At 40.8% G+C, this 20580-nt stretch overlaps 1 protein-coding gene across 2 annotated transcripts in view; it reads right to left on the bottom strand.

Annotated features, from left to right (window-relative positions):
• Window positions 1–20580, bottom strand: part of STX6 (syntaxin 6) — a 38144-nt gene that overhangs the window by 4169 nt on the left and 13395 nt on the right. Inside the window, exons 1-5 of one of the 2 annotated variants that reach the window (XM_079105955.1) lie at window positions 19051–19293; window positions 13613–13675; window positions 10197–10322; window positions 8791–8897; window positions 4608–4702 (exon numbers count right to left, since the gene is read on the bottom strand). In XM_079105955.1, the coding sequence (XP_078962081.1) occupies window positions 4608–4702; window positions 8791–8897; window positions 10197–10322; window positions 13613–13672 (388 nt within the window). In that variant the 5' untranslated portion in view covers window positions 13673–13675; window positions 19051–19293. Of the gene's footprint in view, window positions 1–4607; window positions 4703–8790; window positions 8898–10196; window positions 10323–13612; window positions 13676–19050; window positions 19294–20580 lie in introns of those variants that run through there. The other variant, XM_079105954.1, reaches the window with a different exon arrangement.

Genomic DNA, 20580 nt, shown 5'->3' with positions numbered 1-20580 from the left:
AAGTGAGAGAAGCAGATCTGAAAAGGCTCTGCACGTCTGACTCCAACTGTATTCACACTGGAAAAAGCAAAACCAAGGAGACAGTAAATGGATCAGTGATTGCCAGGGGTGAGGGAGGAGGGAAGGATGAACAGGAATCAAAATCAAAACCACGAGGAGGGGCTGGGGCTGGGGCTCAGTGGCAGAGTGCTTGCCCAGCAAGTGTGAGGCACTGGGTTCGATCCTCAGCACCACATATAAATAAACAAACAAAATAAAGGCATTTTGTGCATCTACAGCTACAAAAAAAAAAAAAAGGTTTAAAAAAATCCACAATGAGCTACCACCTCACCAATGACAATGGTTATTACAAAAAAGACAACAATGACAAATGCTGGCAAGGAGGAAAGAGAACTCTTATCTACTGAATGTAAATGAGTAGAGCAAGTATGCAGAACAGTATGGAGGCTCCTCAGAAAACTGAAAATGGAGCTCCCTAGCAACCCAGCAGCCTCCCTTCTGGGTATACACCAAAGGAAATTAAATCACCATGTTGAAAACACACCTGCATGCCCATGTGCACTATAGCACTATACACAAGAACCAGATGTAGAATCAACCTAAAAACAGAGAGGTAGAGAAAATGTGGTACATCTGCAAGATGCAATACTATTCAGCCATAATAAGGATGAGATCTGCCATTTTGGACCTGAAGGACATTATGTTGAATGAATAAGTCAGGTAAAGAAAAATAAACACTACATCATCTCACTCATATGTGAAAAAAGATCTCATGAACGTTGAGAGGAGAATAGTGGTTACCAGAGAAAGAGCAGGAGATGGGAGAGGTTGGTCAACAGGGACATGGTTATATTGTTTGACAGGAGAACTAAATTCTGGGGTTCTATGGCATAGCAGGTGACCAGAACTAACAATAATGCATTACACAGCTCAACACAGTCAAGACAGAGGACTGTGAATATACCCACCATAAAGAAGTGACAGAACTTCAAGGTGATGGATGTGCTAAGTACTGAGTGGATCACTACCTAATGCATACATGAATCAAAACATCACACTATACCTTGTAAACATGCACAAATATTATGTGTCAATTGAAAAGTTAAAAGGAAAAAGAAATTTTAGGGCACTGAAACTTCTGTATGTGATGGTGGATACAAGCTGTCATATTTCTGTCAAAATCTGCAGAATGAACATCAAGAGTCACCCTAAATGTAAACTATGGATTCTGGGGGTGATAATGATGTGTCAATGTAGATTCATGGGTTTTAATCAATGTCCCACTGTGGTATTAGAAATCAAGAGAAGTCTGGGGGAGGGAGGAAGGGTTATATGGGAAATCTTCATACTTTCCTTTTGATTTTACTGTGAACATAAAACTGCTCTAAAGAACAAAGTTTATTAATTAAAAAAGAGAAGAAATGTTTTCAACAATTTAAAACCACGCTCACTAAATGATTAGTTCATATTCTTACAGGGAAAATAACAGAGAAGGTAACTACTTTCCCCTGCCCCAACCTCGAGCACCCTCCTGCGTTCACGGGGTGGGGCGGACAGCACCAGGGCACCCTTAAGGCCTGATTCCCACCAACTCAGATTCCCAGTTTCTGGCTTCCATCAGCCTCTAGCCAAACCCCTACCACCTCCAGTCACTTTCTCTTCTACAACTTCATTAAGCAGGAGTTTTCCTCAAGCAAAAGCACACAGCACCCGAGCCACCGCAGCCAGGCCTGCTCTTTTAAAGGCATTTTCCTTTTGAAGGGGTTAAGCTGCTTTGCAGGCATGATCGAGGTAACTCCAGGGAGCTGTTGCTATCGGACTCTTCCCAGCACCTCTTGCAAGGCTTCAAGCACAGAAGGAAGGGGCATAAACCACAGCAGCTTTTGGGACTTCAAGTGAAAAGTCTTAACCCGTGTTTTGTTTTCTTTCTTGTTCTTCTGCTTTTTTTGTTTCCCACTCATGCTAAGCCCACACTGCACACTGTGCCACTGAACTATAATACACCCCATCCCTTCGTCAGTCTGGCTAAGCTCAGGGCCTGGTAGACAAAGGCGAAGGGAAGGGAGGGGAAGGGAATGGAAAGACAGCAGGAGGAACTGGACATCACTTTCCTGTGTTCATGTGTGAAAACACCATCAGTGTGACTCCACATCACAAACACAAAAGTGGGAAGTTATACTCCATCTATGTATGATATGTCAAAATACATTCTACTGTCATGTATAACTAAAAGGAACAAATAAAAATTTTTTTAAAAAGTCAGACGGGAACAAAGGCAACTCCAAAGGTAATTTGTTTTTTTTCCTTCTCACTCTCAAAATATTTTCCTCTGTTAAAGAGAAAAGATGAATGGCAGAATAGTGGAAAGTAAGAGGGGTGGAGAATTCTCAGTATCACGAATATACTTCTCTGGTAGAAAAATGATTGAAAATTAATATTTCTCTTGGGTCATTCAAAAAAGTAAGTGTAGAGTCTTGGCTGACTTCTCCTGTGAAGCAGTCAGCCAAGGGCAGGGGAGGAGGGCTCTGCCTCTCTAGAACTGTGGAGGTGCGTGCAGTACTGCCTAATCCAATTCTGGTGTTTTCATACACTTCCTTTATGTACAGATTTGATTTAAAAGCAGTGAACGCCATCAAAAGTTAGGGAGGAGACGGGCACAGTGGTGCACACCTGTAATCCCAGCTGCTCGGGAGACTGAGGCAGCAGGATCGAGAGTTTGAAGCCAGCCTCAGCAAAAGCGAGGTGTTAAGCAACTCGGGGAGACCCTGTCTCTAATAAAATATAAAATAGGGTTGGAGATGTGGCTTAGTGGTCAAGTGCCCCTGAGTTCAAGCCCCAGTATTGTGCTGCCCACAAAAAAAAGTTAGGGAGGAGAACAGAGGCAAATACAAATTGCCTGCTTGACAAATCAGAGCAGACACCACCAACAGGAGGAGGCCCCCTGTGGTATTTCTTTTAGTAGTCAGCAAAGGTTAAAATGAAAACACAAGCAACCTGTCCAAAGTGAAGAGCTTTCAGGACAACTACTGTTTCCGGGCTCTTTTTCTTGTACAAATATAACGAAAGTTCTTACTCTGCTTCCCAAACTTCCCCTTTGGGAGAAGAGAGAATAAAGCACAATCAAGTCCGGTGCAAGTCACAGAGGCGCTGACCACAGTGCACTATTCACATCAAGAACGCTGGAGACAAAGACAGTGCATCTTTGTTCACTTGCTCTTCCCAACATGACTGGTGCTGAAGTAGCTACTTGACTTCACAACTAACACATACACTGGTGAGGGGACACTGTTTAAACTGCTTATATAATACTTCATTAAAACATTTTTTTTTCTAAGTGGAAGGGTGGGGGTGGGAGAGAACAGAGGGAATAAAAAAGACGACTCCGCAAGCCTTTCTCTAAGCATGTATATGATGCACCAAGCTGGTGCCTAGTTCCCATTTATACACAGCTGCAGACAAGGGAGAGCCTGCTATAAGCATAAAAATACTTGCCCCTGGAGAGAAAGAAGGAAATAACTAGATTTCCTTTGTTTTAGATTTGACAGGTCCTCTGCCCCCTAGGGTCATCTATTGCCTTAAGGTATTTTTTAAACATCTCCTAAGTACTTATATGTTGTAGACAATGCTAAACACTTCTACATTATTATTTTTTGTAATCCTCACAGTGTCCTTAAGAGGTAGGAATCAACCCTTTTCCGGCAGAGTGCTGAGGATCAAACCCAGGGCCTTGCACATGCTAGGCAAGTACTCTGCCACCGAGTAGCCCTCAGCCTATTTGCATAGATAAAATGAGCCCAGAGAGCTGTTATATAACTTGGCTAAGCATTAAACTGCTGCAGAGTAAATATGCACGTATTTAAGTCTTCTATGTCACATGCACCTTATAGCAAGAAATTAACAGAAGAACGAGGTATCAAGAAACAGGAGCTTCTAACAGGGTCTGTGGTCCATGAACAGACCTCAGGGAGTCTCTCAAACCACCAAGCCACCTCTACCAGATAAAGATGATGTTGGAGGGTTTTTATTTGTCTGTTTTTTAAATATATTACTTTCCAGATAATAGGGGAGATGGGCTGTAGTAGTCAAAAATATAAAGCATCATTGGAATACATCTTCCTACACAGTAACTGATTTGAAAACTGTTACTCCATCATCCCCATCCTCTGATACAAATTTGCTAGGACATTTCATTATGAATTTAAATATGATTTGAATTAAGTCTATAAGGCCATCTTATTCTGACATAGTAAGCATTTTCCTATCAATGAAAGAAAGTTCCTAGAAAAACAATAACTGGCTTAATTATTGCTTTAAAAAAGTTCCCTATTTTGGCAAGGAAATGGGGGGGGGGGGAAGGGATTTTGTAATTGCATAGAAAGTTGTCCCACTAAGAGAAAAACCACCAAACATTGGAGGGAGGGAGACCACAAGGCCCCTTTCCCAAGTTAGCAGAAGCTAAGGCCTCTACATATCTGTCTTTGATTCTCTGATCTTAAAGTATCTCAAACAAATGCTCCCAAAAAAGGGATCTGCATGGACATATCTGTTAGGGAACCTCACAGCACTTCAGAATTAAGTATGAATTCTCAAGATTTAAACACACATACCACTGGTCATGTGAGACACTTTTGCAAGTTTCTTCATCACATTGTCTAGCCGAGACTGAGTGCTCTCCAACTCGTGAGAGAAATCATCCAGCATGCTATAAAGGAGAGACAGAAGGTAGGCAATAAGCATACAACTCAGCAAGGCACAGACCATGGAATTACATCAGGATCTAATTCCATTACAGCCAACATAAAACAGGCAACACTGGGATTCAGCACCCAGTCTATTATTCAAAATTCCTTGGGAGAAGATATGCTTTTGATTTTGGAATTCTGGGAGTTTTAAAAAAGAAAAAAAAGATAATTTGTGTATGCTACTATTAGTCAATTTCCCCAGCATGGTCTGAGGCTTGCCCCCCCACCATATTCAACACATTTACATTTCTGTGGAGAAAACTATTAAGATTCACAGTTGCACTCAGTTCTGAAACAAGCTTACTGCAAATTAAAAAATAGTAGCTTGGGTTTTTAGAGCTTTCTAGATTTCAGAATTGCAGATGAGGCGGTGTGGACCTGACTCCACAATACCACAAACCCACTGGCAATGCAGCACAGGAAGCAGAATGCAAGCTCTGAGAAGGCAGGGCAGGCAGCCAGGCTTTGTCCTTGCTACCTTGGACAAGGTACCCTACAACTTTTGGGGGACTGTTTTCTCACACGTAAAATGGGGCAATCCTACCAGTTCAGTTCTCTCACTGGGTATTTGTGAAAACCATGTAAAACACAAAAGCATTTTGTGTCAATAAGAGTTAAGGAACGTAATTTAATGAGATGTCTCTCCCTTGAAGCCCTCGGTGCTTTATGGTAATCAGAAAGCGCTAGCACTGACATCCCTGCTGGTGTTTCCCTCCTCCTCGCCCCAGAGAAGCCACAGCTTCCTCCAGGAGAACCAGCTCTAGGAGGCGATTTCCCTATTGCTGGCCAAAGTGTAGCTGGGAAAAAAAACACAGGACTCCTGTACTTTTATTCCAGCAGTGTTTCCTTCGTAAATTACTACACGTTCCAGGTCTTTCAACTTTTGATTAGCACATGATTATTTTAAGGCTAGAATTAACACACCAATTAGTACCAGGGGTCTGACCACAAAGGCCTTCTTGACTCTGACAGTGTCACTGGCAGCTAGAAACTACTGGTCTTGACACGAGACATCCTGCCGGATTTGGGACTACCAACTCTTCATTAAGTCAATTACTAAATAAACTCCACATCGACAACTAAATAAATTTTATTCCTTACCTGAATTTTCAAGCTAAAACATCTCTAGCTCCTCTTAGAGCGTGGCAGCACGGTAGCCCTGCAGCTGGCAGGCCTCTGTGGGCAGGGCCAAATGCTGAGAAACAAGAGCTACCTTTGTGTGCTGGGTATGACTTTTCTTACTGAAGACAAAGCAGGCATGTCACTTAACCTTTAGCCAAGGACACCCACGAACCAAGCTTCCAATCCTCTTTTAACTCAGTGCCCGCCAACACAAATGCTCTGTGGCACACATGATATTTTATATTTTCCAGGAGCCATGTTTAAAAAAATAAACTGAAATTAACTAATAATCTATTTTATTTATTCCAATATATCTAAAGTATTTCAACATATAATTAATACAAAAATTGCTAATAAGCTATTTTATACTTTTTTCACCTCAAAATCCACTGTGCACTTTACTCCTAGAGCACACTGCTATCCGACTGCTCACATTTCACCTCTACAACTACATGTGGGTGTGGCTAGTGCTATTTTACTGGCACCATGGGCCAAAATTCATTTTTTTTCCTTTTAATTTATTTTTATCAAAGTCACATACACCTAGTTTAAAGAGAAAAAATGGTCCTACAAGGCTTTTTACAAAAAACCAGGCTGTTTTCTGTTCCCTAGGGCAGGTGTGTCTGCCCCCTCAAAGTCTTCTCTTGGTGTACTCTCCATTTCTGAAAGTAACAACCTTGTACCCTAGGACCCTGACTTTTATCTTTAGACTTTACCTGCTGGCTCAGCACTATCACAGAATTTAGCTCTCTTCCTATCTGAGTCCCACCTCTGCATCCTCATCACTTCTGATTGTGCAGTCACTGTTTGATTAGGTCAATATTCAGCATTTACATAAAGACTACTAAACAAATGCTATCCATGGCTCGGGGCTGTGCGGTGGGACTCAGAGCTCAGTAGTGGTCTCCACTACCAGCCAAGGATTCACCTTTCTCGGGCCTGTTGAGCTACAACCAGTCATCTTCTTGCTTTCTAGGATCTAAACCTTTAGGACTAGTTTACTTTCATGCTTTATGTCCCCATAAGTTTTATGCCTTAAAAAAATTCCTTTGCTATTATTCTAGCGTGTTTAGAGAGAGTAGAGACAGGGGTACGTGCGATTCACCATCTTTAACTGGGAGTCTCAGGTTTTCCCTATTGTCAGTTTGCTTCACCAGCAGAATATCTCATCCTTAATTCCTTCCCAACTCAACAAAGGATTTTAGGGTCTAATCCACGTTAGATGGAAAGTAAAGTCTAGGTTCCTGCTATTCCAACTTCCCGGCTGGTCTCCTTGCCTGGATCCACCCTGGTACATCACCTAAATCACAGGCTAGCTAGGCCTCTCCAATACTGGATCAAGCCTCACTCCCAAGGCCTAGGGAGGCGTCCCTAGTCTCCCAACATGCCCAGAGGGAAAAGTTCTGCCTCCATACCACTCAGACAAGGTCTTTCTGCTTTCTGTCTGCCTCCCCATCTGGACTTCTGCCACTCCCTCTGGATGCCCATGCTAGAGACATAGAACGTCTCACTCATTCACCTTTGTGCCTCCAGATCTTTACAAGTGCTCCTTCTTCCTTCTGGTACACACCTTCTCACTGCCTCCTGGCATAAGCACAACTCCCGCCTATAACCTCCCAGGCTATCTTCTACACAGTCTGCAGGTTTCAATTAAACCCCTCTTTCTCAGAGAACTTCAGCTAAGTCAGAGCACTCTAGGCAGCAGCACTAAACTGGTCACGGGGAACTTCCTACTTCACTGTCAACACATATTGACTGCATTTATACAATGTCCACTTCACTTAGAAAGTGACCAGCCCTGAATGGCAGAGACAGTGTCTCTCCTGTTTGCTGCTACGTCCCCAGGGCCCCCCAGAGGGCCTGGAGTAGAACAGGTATCCAGGAAGGATCTATAATGGATGAATGTGTAACCTAAGATTGAGATAGGAGAGTTTTTGAAATAACCTGATGGACTGTCTTATTTGTTTCCCACAAAAAAAATTTTTCAAAGTGGTAAAGGTATTGGGTGGCAGCATTTAAGAAGGCTGTTTTTGCTGGTCATGGTAGCACACACCTGTAATCCCAGTGACAGGAGGATCCTAAGTTCCTAGGCCAGCCTTGGCAACTCAGCAAGACGTGGTCTCAAAATAAAAGTTAAAAGGGCTTGGATGCAGCTCAGTGGTAAAGTAAGCTTGGAGTCAATTCCCAGTACAAAAAAAGGAAAAAAAAAAAAAGAATGCAATTTTTGCTATCATACTTTATAGCATAAAAGAGATTGGTCATTTAAAATATTATGTTTTCTTGATTTTTGTTTTAATGTTTTTAGTTGTAGATGGGCATAATAACCATCATTTATTTTTTTTAATGTGGTGTCGAGGATTGAAGTCAGTGCCTCACACGTGCTTGGCAAGCGTTCTACTACAGAGCCACAACCCCAGACCTGGTTTTGTTTTTTGAGAGGAAACATTTTCTTGTTAATTGGAGTTTAATTTGTAAGTTTTTCCATTAAATTATGATTTAAGCTTAAAGCAAAGTCCTGTCAATGCAGCAGGAACCATGGGAAAACAGAGGTGCAGAGCTCCAAGGGCCACCTGCACAGGCCTCCTTTCACCATGCCCACCCTCTTTGGAACAAAAAAATCTCCAGAGGTTACATCTGTGTTCACATTCTCATTCATAATGATACTTCAAGCATTTGCTCAGAGAAATTTGTATCTGCTTTTGGAGATGTTTAAAAATAATAACTATGCCTAAACCCTGTTGTAGATTTTATCTGATAGATTTGCTTCTTTAGGGAGGCTAGTCTGTACATCAGAATAAAAATGCAGCTATAAATAAAACAGCTTTTGGTCTTACAGCCTCGTAACTGCCAGGCCTTTCAGAGGTCTGTCCCTTGAGATGGCTTTTCTTCGGTCTCACTACAGCGAGAGGGGCATCTCAATACTCACACTGCCTGCTCCTCCAGCTCCCCTCCAATGCGCTGGGACATGTTCTTCAGCACCCCGATGCTGCCAGAGACCAGCTCCAACTGCTCATCCTGCTGTTCCACGATCAACTGGTGCCAGAGAAACGGGAAATAAGCAATTAAAATCCATCTTACCTGATTCCAAGCCCAGCACTCTAGCAGCTGCTAGTTTCTCTGCCAGCTTGGGACAATTCACATTCAGAAGCAAAGCCCAGAAATCAAAGGACCAGACCGTCGCCTCTGAGAACACGCTGCTCAAAAGGCTGGATTGTCAAGCTACTGATATCTCCTGCTGATCCAACTTGTGAACAGTCAGCAGAGCTTGAAACCACCAAGAGAGATTTACTCTGGTTGGCTGAAGTCCAATAAAGGAACAGACAATGGTCGAAAGCATACATGCAGATGACCACTGAGTCATGGGTATGTTTGGGAAGAGGAAGTTCACTGCCAGGATCAAGGTCTCCATCTACAACACACTGCCACCCCTTAAATGCAAAAAAGCCTGTCACATCTCGGGATGCAAGAAAACGACACACAGCCTTTTTCTTACTCCTCAAAGATAATCTAGAGGAGGCCCTGTGGAAATGTTATCTTAAGGACAACTACTAAATGATAAATTAATATTTATTTTAATTGTGCTTTACACCCTCTCTATTAAAAAAGCTTGCTTGGTTAAGTGCAACTTGAGTAAACTTCTAGTTAAGGAGGCATACTAATGGAAATGGACCAAAAGAACACATAACCTACACATACACAAAAAGACACAGAATAATCTCAATAGTTTCAATCAATGGACCTGTTTGTCCAACCAACAGATGCCTTAGCTTCCTTTTATAAATATAACTACATAATAGAAGCAACAACACACATATAATCAACTTCATTTTCCTTCTACTCCTTGACATCCACGAAAGCAATTATTTTTTTATGTAATGGAATACACTAATAATTTCCAGTGAAAAAACAGACTCAAATGTTTCTGGAAGAGTCCTCATTGACATGAACAAAAACCTGAGTAATATGAATAAGAGGTTGGCCTTGTCTTTTAGGGTTTTGTTTGCTTGTTTGCAGTACTGGAAATTGAACTCAGGGCCTTGCATGTGCTAGGCAAGTGCTCTACCCTAAAGCACTCCCCAGCCCCTGCCTTTCAGTTTTGGTGTCTGCTCTGCTTGCTATGACACCTAATCAAGTGTGGTTCTCTGAGCATCATGCTCTAAAGGCTTTAAAACCTTTCATGTATGTGATCATTACACAGTGACACAGTCAACCATGGGGCAAGCTCTGCTCTGACCTGCCTGTCATTAAGCAATGCCTCCCCTGGCTGGCAGAGGATCCAGGGAGATATTCCGCCTGCCACTTCCCCTCCTTGGCCGGCTATTCTCAGGGTACCTGCTGCTGCGCCTGCTGCTCCTCGATGAAATGGGAATTGGCTAACTGCAGCTCTCGATCAAGGCGCCCGTACTGATCTGTCGTTCCTGTGCTCCAGGTCTGGCTGCCGCTGTCTCCCAGCAGTGCCTGTGTGAGCAGGAACAATCAGAGTCAGGAAAAACAAACAGGTACCATCTCTGAACAAGTGACACATCAGGGCAATATAAAAAGTTCTCACATCTCTCATAACCTGGGCCAGGCTTCCAAGTGGTGTCTGTGAAGTACAATTTAAGGACTGTCCTGAAGAGCCTGCTGCCTTCAACCCATTCCTGTGGGTCTGTCCCATTAAAATGCAAATAAATGTCCACAATAAACCAGCAAACAAATCTGTAAGCTGCTTCACAATTGAACAGCACTCAGTTCCTTAGAACAGCTCTTTCCAGGACCTCTAGAAGTTCCCCAAGGACCCAGAGCTTCTAGTCAAACAGGTTTACAGATCTGAAGTTTGTTATTGAAGGATGACCCAGTGAAGTTTGGGTTTTTTGGGGGAAGGGGGTTTCCCCAGGAAGACAAGAAGGTAAACAACAGCCCTCATATACAGAAAGCACAGAACTATCCACACCTGCTAAATTCAGTCCCTGAATAAAACCCGACACCCTTCACTGGAACTGAAAGCTACAGACGTCACAGAGGATGAGGGGTTGCTTCCCCAGGCAGTATGATCACAAGAGTCCTTGACATGGGTGTTCTCCTCCAGGGATTCTGAAGGCTGGGGTAGCTTTCCCTAGCATGAACTCAAAGGAGTTTACAGCCAGAAATGGCTAAGTTTGAGAATATCTCTCTTAAGTGAGAGGCCAGGAAGGAATGTGAGACTTCAGTGATGGCAACCTTGGACTGGACCTCACTTTCTTTTCATACCAGGACTACGCTAAGACCCAGAAGATGCTGTGATAACAAATTCTTCTTCCTTGTGGAGTGGCCAAAGCTTTGTACTAGGTACTTTTTACCTCTGGCACTATTAAAAGCCTAACCAATTACTTGGTTCTCTCTCCCTGAAAGCCCCTCCCATGCCTCTCTCCACATGGACACTGACCTCCTGGTGACTTTCAGAGGTGAAGTCTACCTGCAGCCAGGATATAGGGGCCAGGAGTGGGGAAGCTCAGGATGTAGAACACTGAGTTCTGAGGCACTTATCAGAGGAGCACCTGAGATACTCGTTATCAGAAGTTCTTGCTAAGAGAGCTTTGAGGGCCCAGTCAAGAGGCTGGATGTGACTGTCTCTGAAGTAAAGCAGACCTATAGCCTTTGGTGGGTGGCTCTCCCCTGCCCTGTTCTTAGGATACCAAGATTAAAAAGGTCCTGCTCATTCTAATCCCAAACTCTAAGGACCTCTGTGGAGGACACTGGGGTCTCATGATAATTTTTTCAGTGTCAGAAAAAGGGTAGAGGGCACCATCAGGATCCAGGCAGAGAACTGGGGCTCCATCAGGGCCGAAGCCAAGACTACTGTTTCCTACAGCATCCACGGTCTACACTTGGTGAGACATGTTGTTAAGAGTCACCTAGATTTTATTGTGAAGTAATTTAGAGTTCATCAGTCTGACCCCCAGGAGTCTGATTTAATGGGAAAGAAGATGGAGAAGGCCTAACACTGGAAGATGAGCCTGTGGGAGGGGTGCCAGGCACAGTGCTGGTGAAGTTGTGAGCTGCACAGCACCTGGTACCTGGCACGGAGGCTGACGGCCCACATGACTGCCTGGAGAACCCTGGTCCTGCTGTTCCTTGAAAATCTGAGACTCTGCGAAACTTCACGCACTGCCTAAAACAAGATTCCAAGTCGTGCTCAGAAAGGCAATGCATAAGGTCTCACTTCACTCACACTACTTCACCTAGACTATCCAGAGAACAGAACACCCTGAAAGTAACGGAGGACAGGAACCACCAGCCTCACTGTCACTACTACGTCAGGTACTGTCGTTTGTTTCCTAAACCAGCCAGCTGTGGTCATTTACTAGCTTCTTTCTAGAGTTAGAGCCAGATGGAATGAGCTGGCTAATGACTTTTTCCTAGCTGTACTGTTCAAAAAAAAAAAAGAAAGAAAGGGAGGTAGATAAAAACAAAATGAAAACCCCAAAAACAAAACAAAAAAAAGACTTTAAATGGGAAGTCAGGTGATAATCTGTGACACTTGTTTTCAAAATGAGGTGTCTCAGGAAACACCCACTAGGTAGAGAGTAGGGATTTATGTTATGAACTACTGATTCCTAGTTAGTAATAACAATGAGATAGTTCTCAAGCTATGAGGCTTCTAAATGGATTACTGGAATCTGAATAGTCATTCAAGGCAAAGAATATCATTTTGAATAATCTTGTGATGTTCCCGAAGTCTTTCTTACTCCTAAGCAAAACATATATCCACAGAATTTGTAAAAACAATCTGTCAATAAAAATCATCTAATAGTTTGCCAATAGGTAAGGAACATTCTAACCCACCAAAAGAATCTAAATCAAATCTGAATTTAAATTCAAGTTTAAATTCTAGGTGATGACTGTATATTTTAAAAGGGTCATATTTTAACAATTGGAAAGGAATTTCTTTCATACACAATGAGTAATTTCTTAAAAACACTTAAAGAGAGATTTACCTTAACACACATTTCAAGTTCCTTAAATGTCTTTATATTAAATTTCAATCAGTGTCTAGTGAGTTCTATGGGTAGGCAAGGTAATAGCTGCTAGAGAGTAAAAAATCCAAAACAGCAACTCTTCATCTCAAGGAGCTTGGAGTCCAACACAAAGAAACAGAACAAATGACGAGGTCCTTAGCCTGACATTCAGGATACGTTCAACAGCAAAGAAAAAACACCTGAATAAAGGACTGTGCAGTGAGTGTTGTAAGATGGGTAAGCAGAAGGTGCTATGGAGCCCAGAGGAGAGGAGCAGGGGTGGAGGTGGGGAAGCCAACAGCCATGGCTTAGATAAATGTCCCCCAAAGCTCATGTGTTAAATGCATGGTCCCTAGGCCCCCAGTACTGCTGGGAGGTGGGAGAACCTTTAGGAGGTGGAACCCAGTGGCAGGTCTTCCGGTCACTGGGGATACTGGAACCCTATCCCCTTACTCTTTCACACCCCAACCATGAGATGAACAGACGTGGCACGCTGCCACCATGACGCATCACCACAGCAATGGGGCCAAATGATCATGGGCTGAAACTCAACTGGGAGCCAGAGTAGACCTTTTCTCTTTGTGAGGTGATCACCTCAGACATTTGCTACAGTAACAGACTATAGACTGATATACTCGACTTTATGGAAACCTCCCAGTGTCACTCCAGGGTCTTACTCTTAGTCACATGACATAGAGACTGTCCACATTTAAAATTTCTAGTATCTAATCTCATATTTTCTTTGATAGTGATATTCTGATGTTCTCTCACCTGTCTATTTTTCCTTTCAGCTAATGCCTGCACAGACGAAGTTGACATCTGATCCTTCATGTCCTAATGAGACAAAGAGAAGACCAAAAAGTGAATAAAAATATCTTTAAAAAGAATCATAGTTAATACCTCACACATTAGCAAAATGCATATAATTTATTATTTTCTTTTTTAAAAACCGACAGTATTCTTTGGCTTTTATTTTCAGCCCCCAAAATAAAGGAAATAAAGAGATATATTCCCTTAAAAAAGGTAACTTGGATAATAAATTTAAACAGGAGGGAAGAGGAAGGGAACTAACTTTTACCAGGTTCCTACAATAGGCCAGAAACAGTGCTTTCACTGAATTTTCTCAACAGCCCTGTGAAGCAGGTGTTATCACCACTTTCAGGTCTGGAAAGGCGCGTACTTTCTCAAAGTTGCACAGCCAGTAAGTGGCATCCCTGAGGTAAACAAACACCTATGCTTAAGGGCTAGCATCCTTTTAAAGACACAAAAAAATCATGAAGTATATTTGTTATTTTTAAACAACACAGGATACTTCCACATTCATACTTCTTTCTTTTTTTTGGTATTGGGGATTGAACCCAGGGGCACTTCCTTCACCACTGAGCTACATCCCCACCCCCTTTTATGTTGAAGCATAGTCATGCTAAATTGCTGAGGCTGACCTCCTTGTAATCCTCCTGCCTCAGTGCCTCTTCAGCAGCTGGGATTACAGGCATGCTCACTTACCCAGCTCACTTAATTATTTCTGAGTTGCATGGAAGTAAGACTATTTCTAACCAGAATGAGTTTCCACAGTTGTATCAAAAATAATTTGTGTATGGAAAGAAAAACGAATGGATGTATTATTAAATCTGAAGCAAAATACTTTATTAAATGAGTCATTTTACTTTTCCCATTTAAGCATTACCTGATAGACAATAAAATGATTTAAAATAAGTACAGGATGACTACAATTTTCTTTAAAAATGGCTGTCAAGATATATTATACTTTCTGTTGGTAAGGAGACTATATTTATAGATGCAGATGGTAAGGTCTTTGATTTTGGTAGAAACTTCTTCCAAGACCCATGGTTAAGTGAATGGGAGATCAGATGGTGCCATGGCCTTTATAATTCCTACTGGGCTAACTGAATAATAATCGCCTTCTTTCAACTTTCAAAGATCGTACTCATTCATTCCCCATATACTGATGTCTAATAAATGCCAGGCAGACAGCAGTGAATGACACAAATTGGGCCCAGCCCTGTTTCCATGGAGCTCACAGGGTGATTTCCCTGAGTCAGACACCTCAGGTGTTGTTAATGCAGTTCTCTAAGGCCCCACCCAGACCTACCAAGTCAGACTCTTCAAGGGGCATTTTAACAAGTCCCTCCGGTGAGGCTTAAACTGAAACTTGAGAACCTGTGGTCTACACAAAAGCTAGAAGCCTCAAAGTGAGATGGTTAAACCCAGTATCTCCTGGATCCCCTTTCAATTTATCAATTAAATGAGAATTTAATATAACATTCTGATATCCAAACAAACAATTCCATTTATTTACTATATGTTATTAACTATTAAAAATAATACCTGAGAAGTTCACTAGGGGGATAATATAAGCTTTTAAAAAAGGTACCCAATGTATGTTACCATAGCTTTCTTTAAAAAAAAAAAAATTACTTTGTTTGCATATTAAAAGTATCAATATGTGTGTGGAAAAAGTAGTATCTCAGCCTTTGTACACAGCATGTGGAATGTATTTTTGCTATCAGAAGTTAGGATGGTGAGGGGAAGGTGAAGGGAGGCAGTGACAGTACTGGAGCACCAGTTGGCTGCTGGGATGCTGGCAATGTCCTGTAACGCTTCTGGGTACTGCTCAGAGGAGCATGTCCAGTTAATAAAAATTCATCAAGCTGTACACTTAGGGTACCTGAATTTTTCTTCATTGTTACATTTCAATTAAAATGTCTTTAAAAATACAATGCTCCCAAACAATGATGATAAACTGGACCAACTCTTTTTTTTTTTTTGCAGTGCTGGGGATTGAACCCAGAGCCTTGCAAGCACTCTATGAACTGAGCTATATCCCCAGCCCAGGACCAACTCTTTAAAAATAAAAAATTTTCATTTTGTTTGCAGAGCTCTAAAACATTCACTGCCTTGACTCATAAATTCCACTAACGTCAACTTACTTTAAGGAAATAACATCAAATATATACCAAAAAGATGTGCAAAAACATACACTGCCAAGTTATTTATAATATAGAAGTAGAAATAAGCAACCTATCAAATAAGGAAACAGCAACTTACACTAAATCCATACAATGAAGTATTATATATTAGATACTATGCTTATGAAGAGAGTCCTGTAAAGAGACAACACACAAATGACCACACAGAAGAAAAGGCTCTCCCCACTGCTAATCTAAGGGCAACAAGAGATATGTTCCCCAATTCCACTAGGAAAGGAGAAAAAGGCTAATAATAGTTGGTGTTGGTGAAGGTATTAAGAAATACAGAGAGGCTGGGTTTGTGGCTCAGTGGTAATGCGCCTGCCTAGCACATGTGAGGTAGTGGGCTCAATCCTTGGCACCACATAAAAATTAATAAAAATAAAGGGGGGAAGGGGGGAGGGGGGGAGGAGACGAAATAATAATACGGAGCCAGGCATGGTGGAACACGCCTATAATCCCAGTGACTGGGGAGGCTGAGGCAGGAGGATCCTGAGTTCAAAGCCAGCCTCAGCAAAAGTGAGATGCTAATAAGCAACTCAGTGAGACTCTGTCTCTAAATAAAATACAAAATAGGGTTGGGGATGTGGCTTTGTGGTCGAGTGCCCCTGAGTTCAATCCCTGGTACCAACCCCCCAAAAAAGGAAAAGAAAAAAAAAAGGAAATATGAAACTGGGCACAGCATCCTGTAACCCTAGTGGCTTAGGAAGCTGAGGCAGGAGGATCACAAGTTTAAAGCCGTCTCAGCAACTTAGTGAGACCCTGTCCCAAAATAAAAATAAAATGGGCTAGGGATGTAGCTCAGTGGTAGAGCACCCCTGGGTTCAATCCCAGTACCTCAAAAAATAAATAAATAAAGCCTTTTGGGTTGGGGGTGTAGCTCAGTGTGAGGCTTTAGGTACAATCCCCAACCTCCCCCTGCCAAATAAAGTCTCACTGAATTCCTTACTACTTAAATATCTAGGTTATGCTCAGAGATAGTTAATGAAGTATGGTTTGTAACTGCTAAAAATTAACAATTAAAATATCTACTGGTAGGTCAATAATTAAATAAAGCATAACAGATTAGAGAAGAGGTTAGGAGCACGGTCTTTTCATGCCAAAAACCTGGGTTCAAGGTCTGGTAATGCTTTCTAATAGCTGTCCTAAATTGGGCAAATTTCCCAATTTCTCTTTTTCTTCTCCACATATGGCATAATATCATCTTACAGAGTCACTGTGGGGATTAATAGAGACAATATATGAAGAATGATTAACAGTGGCCAATAATAAACACTCAAGTAAATACTATCATGTAAAAGTCAACCATTGAAAAGGGTAGTCTAAATCTGTCCTGTCCAATATTAGTGCCACTAGCCAAGTACAGCCACTGAGTCTTGAAAAGGAGTGAGTAAAACTGAGAAATTAAAATGAATTCATTTTATTTTAATGAACTGGAACTTCAATTCAGTTACTGGAAAACTTCTTATCATGTTTGGAAAAAATTGGGTTTGTGACTCTTAAGTGTACATTTTATAGATGCTATTTACAGAGTAAGTTCTTCCAATGAAAATTTCACATCTGAATTGACAATGTGCTTAAGTGTAAAATAAATGCCAGATTTAGCAGGCTTGGTATATAAAAGTTAAAAAAATTTTAATCTCTCACTAATGTTTCTTAGATTGATTACATGTTCAAATGATAACCTTCATATAATAGGTTAAATAATATAAATTTAATTTACTTGTTTCTTTTTCTTTTTAATGTGGCTACTAGAAATAAAAATGCTTATCACTGAATAATATGATCACAGCGGTAGAAAAACACTGCAGTTCGCACTGAGTGGAGAGTGACAACAGTGCTGTGCTGGTGGACTATTTTACGTTTCAGTTTCTTTTCTACATTATCCTCTTGCAAAATTGTTCTAATCTTCTTTAATGAACATGCATTACTTTAATGAAATACACATTTTAAAAGTGCAGTTTAAAGTTTTCTGCTTAAAAAAAAAAAACTACATGATTGTGTGTGTGCTTATGTGTGGCCACAGCTGCCGGTAAAGAGCTATGGCCTTCACTTCTAGGACAGCACTTATCTATGTAGGTTAAAGCCACCAGATACCATATTACAGATCACCTTTGTACTGGGATGTGGAATTCTAAGCTATGTTACTAAACAGTTTTAAACATTTTGTAACAATCTATCATGCCAAAAACATAATTACTCATCTTTTTCCTAACACATGAAGTTTAGAACCAGCAGTCAAAAAGCAGTTAGTCCCAATAAAATATGATCCATTTGCCAAAAGAACAACAAACGTCCTGGTTGTGCTCCTGCATCCATTTCACACCAGTCTTCCAAGCTGAATGCCAGAGGCCTCACGGATCCAGGGCTTCCTACTCACAGGCCTCCCGTCCCAACATCATCTGTGCACACAGACACCTTATGCTTTCTCATTAACCAAAGTTACTTCTTCTTGACTTATAATCACAAACATTTCTTGGGTTGGGATAGTTTTGGCAGGTGGGAAGTGGGGGCAATTTGATTCCCTTTGAAAGTTAAAAGTCAGAGAAAGTCAGTGAGGATCATTTCATTGTTAAAACTGAGATCCAGAGAGGCTGACTGACTGACTATGATTAAAATTTATTAAGGTCACAGCTTGGCCTAGAACTAAGATTTCCTGACCATTTATGCATTACTGTTCTACCACATGCTGCAAAACTCACTACCAAACCAGTCTCTTCTAGAATACATTTTCAAAACACAAAATTTCATATGTGAAATCTCATAAACAAATGACTACCTCAAAGATATAAAGCCTATTTACATAAAAACTAGGATATTTTGCTTTCTTTTTTTATTTTTTATTTTATTTTTTTGTGGTGGATTGAACCAAAGGCCTTTGCATGCTAGGCAAGTACTCTATCACTAAGCTACAGCCCCAGTCCAAATATTTTACATTCTTCAGTAAAAACTACCACCAAAACTTAATAAAGACTTCACAATCTCAAAAGATGGCTGGAAGAACATACACAATGAGACTTTTTTTACTAGCACTGTTTAGCTGAATGTATTTTTTGTTTTTGTTTGTTTTTACTCCAGTTAGTATTGTGGCTTCTTCCTTCTCTTCTACAGGATTTTCAACAGAATTCATTAAAATCAAATCAAGAAAAGCTCAGTTAGGCATTGTTACCCCACCACCGGCAAACGCTGACAGCTTCAGCCAGGCACTGTGGTACACACCTGCAATCTCAGCTGCTCGGGAGGCTGAGGCAAGAGGAGTGCAAACTCGAGGCCTTGGACAATTTAGTGAGATCCTTCCTCAGAATAAAATTTTTTTAAAAGGGCTGGGGACATAGCTCAGAGACAAAATGCTCCTGGGTTCAATCCTCAGAAAAAGCAACAACAAAAAATTCAAACTAACAGCTTCTCCAAAATTAAAATTAAACTACAATTTAAATTTAATAAATTAAAACAAGAATAATTAAAAACCTAAAGCAGTCAGTTGGATCACACAGTTGAGTATGGATTAGATCTCAACTGTAGGACAGCAACATTTTGAAGTACTGACGTGATTTATAAGACTTTGTAAGATTATACTTAAAAAAAAACTTTAAATATTAGAAAATGAACTTTGGATTCTACTTCCAATTATACCAACTACCTTAATTTCCAATATTGACCAATGAATTCCAATTTCCAAAATTCCTAGTAATATCTTACAGAATTAAAAATGTGATATCAAAGTTAAGATCATATCGTTCACTGCGAGGCACCATTTAATATTAAAGTCATGTTCTTTGGAAAGCAGAAAGGAAGACAAGAAGAAAAGAAAGCTGTATTTATTTTTTAAAACTCAGAAATTATATGTCACTTAACAACAGGGTTTCCTTATCAGAATATCATTTCTAACTGGCTAGAAATTAGGAGTATCTAATCCAAGTCCTTATTCTCTAAACAAAGCACCTAAAGTCCAGAAACACTCTACCCCTTTAAAAGGTGTATTTATTTATAAGCAATTTAGATTTAAGTATATAGAAAGGCAACTACTGAATAAAACAAAAAACAATATACGAAGTTCAGTGATGGTCTACCATTTGAAACAACGTGAAGAGGAAATCACGTGGCAGTCTTTGGCAAATGTGTACCAGGTTCTTGCCATATGTTAGCACTGGTCTGATCCCAAGTCTTTTTATTCAAGGAAGCTGCTTTCTAGTACATATGTTAAAGACAGCTGGTTCTCTTACATCTAGTTATGCTAATCAAATGGCTTAGCCATATAGTTTCAAAATACAGAACATATCTTAATGATGCAAGACTTAAACCATATTCTCTCACAGTGTTTAATAATGGGTAGTATTCTTAATAATTTGGGGGTAAAGATTTGACCACTTGACTGGTTCTTTTTACATATTGAGAGGTGCTTGCTTGCCCTGGACAGCTCTGGAAAGACTGCCAAACAGTAGTATAAGGTAATGTCAATAACATGGGTTCCAAGAGTTCCATAAGCAATTTGGATGGTGGGAGAGACTACCACCCAAACCCAGGAAGAACCACTCTTCAGCAATGCAAGCCAATATCATTCAGTCAAGAAACCAAACAGTTTCTGCAACGATAATTCTTCCTTTTGTCCAGAAAGAATGTACAAAGAAATAGGAAAACTGGAGGTACAGACATGTAGGATCACACTAGTAATCTTTTCAAAGCCAGCAGCTTATTGTCTCATTTTTGCTCTAATAAGCATGATCATATTAAAAACAGATTATTTTCCTT

The sequence above is a fragment of the Sciurus vulgaris genome (genome assembly GCF_902686455.1).
Source record: "Sciurus vulgaris genome assembly, chromosome: 12".
NCBI lineage: Eukaryota > Metazoa > Chordata > Mammalia > Rodentia > Sciuridae > Sciurus > Sciurus vulgaris.
Note: the sequence above shows the minus strand (reverse complement) of the source record. Positions and strands in the feature narration are given on the sequence as shown.